Source organism: Dryobates pubescens, chromosome 20 (assembly GCF_014839835.1).
Source record: "Dryobates pubescens isolate bDryPub1 chromosome 20, bDryPub1.pri, whole genome shotgun sequence".
NCBI classification, from domain to species: domain Eukaryota; kingdom Metazoa; phylum Chordata; class Aves; order Piciformes; family Picidae; genus Dryobates; species Dryobates pubescens.
The window spans coordinates 7,193,384-7,201,157 of NC_071631.1; the positions used below are offsets into that span (position 1 = coordinate 7,193,384).

Sequence of the window (7,774 nt, forward strand, 5' to 3'; positions counted from 1 at the left end):
AGGTATTAGGTAATAGGTTGGACTTGATGATCTCTGAGGTCTTTTCCACCTCCCTGGGCAGCACATTCCAGTTGACAATTACTCTTTCTGTGAAGAACTTTCTCCTCACCTCCAGCCTAAACTTCCCCTGGTGCAGCTTGAGACTGTGTCCTCCTGTTCTGTCACTGTTGCCTGGGTGAAGAGACCAAGCCCCACCTGGCTACAACCTCCCTTCAGGTAGCTGTAGAGAGCAATAGGGTCTCCCCTGAGCCTCCTCTTCTACAGGCTGAACAACCCCAGATGGGTGAGATGAAGCTGCTTTGCCTCCTGCACACCAGGAGGTGACTTTTGTGTTTCACACACTTTGCACACTATAAGAAGTGCAGGTTTTGTTGACTGTGCCAGCAGTGACATTGAAGCAAAGCCAGACAGCTTTAATGCAAGGCATCTTAATTGCTCAATCTGTCAAAAAAAAAAAAACCCTTTGGAATTACTTGGTAAAAATATAAGGGGGTGAGGGTGGGGGTGGGGAGGAGAGCAAGCAGCAACTTCCTTTTGGCATTTGTATGTTCTTGACTTGAGTGAAAGTGTTCCTGAAATGTAACTTGCCTTGAATTTGACCCAGGTTGCCCAGCTTAAATCAGCCTTCCCGTGCAGTTCACCTTCACCTGCTGAACTGCAGCTTCATCCATCCTTTTTTCACCGTGCCTGGAACTGCAGCCTGGGGGATGTGCCCGGGGCTGGGACTGATCCCCACGCGTGGAGCCTGCGGGGCTCCCGCGGCGGCAGAAGCTGCCTGCACCCCTCCCGCTCCATCTGCCGGCAGCCACCGCAAACTGCCTCCCAAAGCGGCTCCGGGTTTGGGTCCCTCGCTCCGAGAAGGACGTCGAGGGGATGGAGCAGATCCAGAGAAGGGCCACAAGGCTGGCGAAGGGGTTGGAAAACAGGGCTGGGGAGGAGCAGCTGAGGGACCTGGGGGTGCTTAGTGTGGAGAAGAGGTGGCTGAGGGGAGACCTCATTGCTCTCTACAGCTCCCTGAAAGTTTGCAGTGCAATGGGGATTGGTCTTTTTTCCCCTCTAAGAGTTAGAATGAGAGGAAATGGACTAAAGTTGCAAGAAGTGATTAAGGTTGGACAGCAGAAAAAATTTCTTCCCCAAAAGCATTGTCAACCCCTGGATCAGGCTGCCCAGGGCAGTGGTGGAGTCCCCATCCCTGGAAGGTTTCAGAGCCATGGAGATGCGGTGCTGAGGGACATGGATTGGTGGTGACCTGGCAGTGATGGGCTATTGGTTGGACTGGATGATCTTAAAGTCTTTTCCAACCTAAATGATTCTGTGATTCCACAACTTCTGCCTTCACCTGCTGCTGGAAGGCTCTGACCCTGGCCCCAGCCATGCAGCAGCCCCCACTCAAGACCCCCAGGAAAGAGACCACCTGCCCTCCTAGAGCATCTCATGCACCACACCCCTGCCCACGCTGCATCCACTCCCTGACACCTCCTGGCAACGCCATCCCCAGCCTCACTCCATGCCCCTGCCCCTTCCCAGGTCTCCCCTGGAGGGGTTGTTCTGCCCGGGGAAGGGTAGACCTGCCCGGAGAAGGTCAGCCGGGGGCCAGGAGCTCTGCCCCGAAGCATGAAGGTTTTGGGCCGGGGCTGGGGGTATGCGAGCACCTCCCCGCCGTGCCCGTGCCCGGTTGTTTCCCCGCTGCACGCTGCGGGGCGGAGCGGGGCCGTGACGCGGCGGCTCCGGGGCTATAAAGCACCTGCCAGGAGCCCGCCGGCTCCAGAGGCACCGCGGCGGCGGCTGGGGAAGCACCGCGCAGAGCTCAGAGGCGGCAGAACAGGGCGAAAGAAAAGAGAAAGAGCCAAACAGCCCAAGCCCCCAACTCCCGCAGCCCCAGCTCCAGCCGCGACCATGCCCAGCCCTGCCACCGGCACCGTGCTGCTGGCGCTCGCCCTCTGCGTCCTCCTGGGAGATGGTGAGCCCCGGGCTGGCAGCGGCTTCGGACTCCCGGGGAGGGTCTGTCCCGGCCGAGGAGCCCCCTCTGCGTGGAGTTGCCCACGGGATGCCCCTGAGGCTGGCCGCGGGGTGGGGGCTTTGCACGGTGCTCGTGCTCCGGGAGCAGCCCCGGGGCTGTGCGAGTCTCCCATGAGCCATAATCGGCGGCTCCTGGAGTGCTGCTGCCCTGCTGAAATCATTGGAGGGCTCCCCGGGAGTGCCCGCATAGGTGACGGACCGACGGGCACTGCAGAGCTCTGCACCGACCCTCGACTCATCCCTTCCTCCTTCTGCTGCAGGTATGGGACATCATCCCTTGGAGACCCATCTGGCTGCCCACCCCAGGACCAAACGATGCTCCTGCAACAGCTGGCTGGATAAGGAATGCATTTACTTCTGTCACCTGGACATCATCTGGGTCAACACACCGGGGTGAGCATGGATGGAGCTTTCTGGAGGGGTGGGGGGTGCTCTGTGGGTGAGTAAATGACTCTGCCTTCTGCTGGAAGATGGGCTGAGGTTAGAGGAAGGTGCAAGAGGGTCGCAGTACTGTGAAGCTCTTGTAGCACCTGCTCTGAAGAGTGTTCCAAGTCCACTCCTTCCCAGGGTCCAGCAAGGGACAAGCTGTGCCCCTGCTCGGGACATTCAGTGTAACCCACACGAGGAGCAGGGGGAAGGCTCAGGGTGCTGCTTGCTTTGTGCTTGGCTGAGGTTTGTATCTCTCTGCAAGCCAAAAGCAACACCAAGATGTTATAGCTGCAAGTCAGAAAGTTCCTCTAGCCGCTTGCAAACTGTAACCCAGGCTGCTGGGTGCCAGTATTGTTAATGAGACAGTGGTGGGCTGGCACTAACCTCCTGTGGCTGCCAAGTCCTGCCCTCAAGAATGCTGGAGCAGCTCTGGGAGCAGTTTCAGACCAATGGCCATCACAGTGCAGCACAGCACATGCACTCAGGTGTGGTTATAATCACGCTTCCCAACGTGCAATTACAACTCGCTGCTTGCTCAGAGAAGAGTTTGCTGCCAGTTGCTGCCAATCCCAAACCCTCTGGGAGAGTAGATTGTGATCAAAGATGGAGTGGGAATGTGCTAATGGCTCCCAGAGCCTGCTGTGATCAGAAGAACCTGTTATGGCCCCGGGACATCTTGATTTGTGCCATGTCCTGTGTGCTGGGTGGGGAGGGAGACTCCTGACATCTCTGTACTCCACAAACTGCTGCTGGTGGCAGACTGGGGCAGCTGTGCTCCTCCTGTGCTTTGCCAGGCAGGTGAAGTGCCAGCTTACCCAGCCCATCTGGCGACCCTTGCACGGGCACCTGGGCTGCTGTGAGGAGAGGAAATTCCACTTGCAAGCCAGCACACAGTGGCAATCTCCCTGGGAGGGGTAGGGTGGGGAAAACAGGAGGTGGGAGAGGAGCTGGGGTTTAAAGGCTTAGATGTATCAGTGGCCTTTTCACCTTATAGTTATAGATGAGTCTTTTATTATCCTGGCACCGGCTTGGCCGCCTCCCAGGGCTGTGTTATAAAGCTGTGGGCTAATAAAAAAGTTAGCTGCAGAGCTGATTTCTTTTGTTTTGAGCAGGCACACCGCTCCCTACGGCCTGGGAAGTCCACCAAGGCGGCGCAGGAGAGCGCTCGGCAGGTGCGAGTGCTCGCACTCCAGGGACAGCATCTGTGCCACCTTCTGCCAGGCACAGCCTGGGTAAGTCCAGGGAGGGTCCTGGGGATGTCCTCTCGGGGTGTGAGCAGACAGAGCTGAGGAGCTGGAGTGATCCACAGCCTCCCTGGGGGTGGCTGCGCAGCTATTTGCCAACAGCTGGAACTTGTCTAGTGGCTTTTGTACCCCTCCCAGGAGGCCCTGGCAAAGTGTCACTGGGGTGGTTTTGTTGTACAATAGACTCTTTACAGCTGATATGAAGCAATGTTACCTTCATCCCTCCTGCTGCCAGGAGGCTTAGCAAGAGCTGAGTGCACTGGTGGGAAGGGAGGAGTTGGCAGCACACTGGGAGAGGGACAAGTGGTGGGTGTGAAGCTTTGGGACACCAGTGTCTCCTGTGTGGCACAGGTGGGAGAGGCTGCAGGGGAGTAGGACTGCTGTGAGCTGGAACTTGGGTATCCTGTATCTTCTGCATAAGCTCTTTCAAGTGCCTGTGGGCTCCCAGCTGCCTCACTTCACCCAGTGGCACAGAGGACCTGTGGGGATGTGGGAGCAATGGCCCTGCAGGGACCTGTCATTGGTTTCATAGCAGGGCAGTAGTTACAATCCCCAGTCATTAAATGTGTCTGTGAATAGAGCCAGGTCTGACAAAAGAGGGGAGCAGCAGAAGTGAGCTATGAATAGCTCTCAAATAGCTGCAATTAACCCTTCAAAACCCCACATTCAACTGTCATAGTCTGTCACTTGTGACATTAGAGCAGCACTCCCCCTGCTACCTACCACAGCATGGCTGGATGTGAGTTGTTCATGCATCTCCTCTTGCTCATTAGGTACCTCCAAAATCTGAAGCTCCCAGTGAGCTCTGGAGCATCAATGAAGTCTCCACAGAGCAGTGGTGTGAGGCCTTCCCATCATGGGCTGCTGAGAGCTCTCAGGTGAGTGCCACCTAAACCACCTTGGAAGGTCCTTCATCAGCACTTCATAGTCTGTGGTTGTGACCCCAGTTGCCACTTGGATTTGACCTGCCTTGCCCCTCTTGTCTTGCTTTAATCAAGCAGACTTGACTCTTTCTGCTCTCTGTAGAATAGAAGGCTGAGAGCTGAGGGAATCAGAGCTGCTCAGAAGCCTGCTGTCCTTCCAAAACCAGAGGATTATAACATAGAATGGAACTCCTGATTGGAGTGGGAAGTTCCTCTGGTACAGGGCAGACAGATAGGTGTTATGCGAGGAGGTAAAGGTCAGCAGCATGTAGGAAAATGCCTGGTCAGAACACCCATCCAGGTGGGTTTTGAATGTCTCCAGAGGAACTTTGGACCACAGGGAATAACTTTTCTCCCATCACATTACTGGGTTGTGGAACTCATTGATGGAAGAAACCATGGGCTCCAAGAGTGTAAATGAAACCATGGGCTCCAAGAGTGTAAATAAATCAGAGCTGGCAACCTGAAGGGGTTTGTTCTCCTGATGGCAGTTAAATCAGATGCAGTGACAACACTTTCTGAAAGGCACATCTGGGGAAGCATCACTTGGGCCATGCTCTGCTGCAGGACTCCTTGAATCCTGCTGGTGGGAAGGGGACACTGGGCTGGACAGACATCTGCTATGGCTGCAGCTAGAAATCCCCCTTCTTCCTTCCTCCATAACTAATGGAGTGGTAGATAGATAACTTGGCAAGGGGTAGGTAGATACCATGCTATGGGCTGTGACTGAGTAGTGGGAAGGTGGCCTGGAGAATGACCACCTCCTGTTGCCTCTCCTGTTGACAGGGACCTTGCTGTCTCCGGCCTGCGGCTCAGCAAGCGCCAGCACCGTTCCCGGGGGAGCACACAGCCAACGGTTCTGCCCTGGGAGAAAAACATCTGGAAGAAGAAGAGATAAAGGAGCAGGTGCACACCAAGTTCACCAGAAGGATCTGGAGTCCCGTGGGTGCCACTGACGCCTCTGTCAGTAGTTAGAGCTGAAGGAAAGGCCACGAGTGGAAGGGGGAAGGAGTGGAAGTCTCCATGCTCCTGGCGTGAAGCAGTGCTGCAGGCACTCCAGAGACTGATGTAAAGGGAAACCTCTCTCTATACAGTCACAGGTGTGCTGTGGAGCTGAGTTGTGCCTTCTTGGATCAGGCAAGGGGCTTGCTGGAGGAGCATGAGCTGAGCTCTGCACCGGAGCACTAGGCAGAGGGGGCAGCCTGTGCTGGGGGCTTGTTTCATGTACCAACTGGTTGGCTCCACACAGTTCTGGACCTGGCAGTATGGAGTCCATGTCACTGGCCTGGGCTGCTCTGCCTTGGAGTCATCTTTGAGTATGTTCCCAGCTTGGCCCCAGTCAGAAGTGGCTTGGCTGGTGGTTGTAGAGAGAGGGGGGAAAGATGCCTTCAGTGTGAGTCCACCTTGGCATTTTGTTCTCTCCCTTGTCAAACAGTGCAATGGGAGTGTGAATGAGATTCCCCTGGCCAAACAGCTCCCAGCTGCTATTAAAAGGTAGACATTGCCTGAAAGCCAGCTGAGCAGACAGTGTCATTCTCTGGCTGAGACACTGACTGAAGGGCCAGGCTGAAGTGGCTCTTGCTCAGGTGGAGGACCACTTGCTCACCCTGGAGCTTGCATCAGAGCTAAGCACGACCTGGCCACCAGGGCAGGGGTTGGGCAGTTGGAGTGGAGCTGTGTTTCTGCAGGAGCTCTGTGCATACAGCTCCATGTAGTCCAGGTCAGGGACCCCCCACTGGCTCCGAGGCAGGGCTGAGCTGCTTGTCAGGGTGAGCTCAGTGCTGTGAACCTGTCTCATCTTCTTGGCCATACCCTTTGCAGGGTAGAGCACTTCCAGCTCTTAGCCTAATATCCCAGCTTGCTTCCAGCTCTGCCTGAAAGGAGAGGCCATGGGCAGAGAAGATGGGTGGTGGTAATATAGCACACAAAGGCTTGCTTGCTGCTCTGCTTCGATCAGGTCTCTGGGATCATAAATGACAATGGACAGCATCTCACTACGAGAAGTGAAACCTGAGCAGATGTTGGATTAGGCAAGGGGCAGCCAGGTGGGATTGCTGTGGAGGAAAGGGTTGGTGAGAGGAGAGTACAGCACTGTCTGCACAGCTGTAGGAGAAGGGCTTGGATTGAAATCCAGCGCCAGATTCCTGACTGCTTCCCCAGGCAGGGAGCAGCAGGGAGCTGCTGGCCCAGAGGAGGGAAGGTGTAAATGGATAAAACACTGAGCCCAGGAACTGCTCTTGCAGGCAAACACAAACTCAAGGCTCTGGAGCTGTATGAGCTGTATGAGAAATGCACTTTTGTTTGCCTGGGCAGATTAACTTCTGTTGTCAGCCGTGGCTGCAGCTGTCATCTGGTTAGTGCAGGCAGATCACTGCTCTCCTGGAACCGCTGCTGGGTCCCTCTTGCTGCCCAAGCCAGTATTACACAGGAGCGTTTAAAAAGGCTGCTTGAAGTCGGTGGTGGACCAAAAACCTGGGGCTGTTGCCAGTGTAGTCCCATCGGACACACAAAATACCTCCTCGAGGTTCTTTGCTTTAAGCCCCAGGAGGGTGCAAAATGAGATCAGTTGATTGTATGGTAGGTGAAAGGGCAGACTGAGCATTTGGTCCCCAAAGCTGCAGAGAATAGATAGATAGATATATTAATTTCACATATATAGAGATTTGACCTTCTGAAGGTTGGAGTCATTCTAAAAACCCAAAAAGGGAACTAAAATCTTGGGGAGGGTTTTGCCCCAGAGGAAAGAAACTTTGCACATGGTTTAATGTGAGCCTAGTAATTGAAACCAGAACTACTGCTGTAAAGTACAAAGTGTATCTCCTTGGTGTGGACAACCTCCCTCTTCAAGTGACTTTCTGCACACCATGCCATATGTAGCAACCTGAAATCTGTGTATTTATTTAAATCTATTGATTATTGGTTGGTTGGTTTTGCTTTTGTTTTCAGACTAAGGTGCAAGATTTAATTTGGAATAAATAATGACAAAAGTCCATGCCCTTTCTCTGGGTTTTTCTTTCTTTGGGGGTGGGGGGGTGGGGGGTTGGTGGTGGTGCAGGAAGAGAAAGCAATCCAGCTGGCCAGAAGCACTCTGAAAGGGAGATGGACAGCAGAGCTGGGGGGGCAGCAGGGAGTGAATTGAAATTTGCTGAAGGATTAAAG

At 54.5% G+C, this 7,774-nt stretch overlaps 1 protein-coding gene across 1 annotated transcript; it reads left to right on the forward strand.

The window, feature by feature from the left end:
• Positions 1-1,782: 1,782 nt before the first annotated feature.
• EDN2 (endothelin 2) lies at positions 1,783-5,977 on the forward strand. The gene is made up of 5 exons (XM_009911459.2): positions 1,783-1,960; positions 2,280-2,412; positions 3,561-3,680; positions 4,466-4,570; positions 5,402-5,977. Exons 1-5 carry the CDS (start codon positions 1,897-1,899, stop codon positions 5,511-5,513), a joined length of 534 nt encoding a protein of 177 aa, XP_009909761.1. The 5' UTR covers positions 1,783-1,896; the 3' UTR covers positions 5,514-5,977.
• Positions 5,978-7,774: the final 1,797 nt, after the last annotated feature.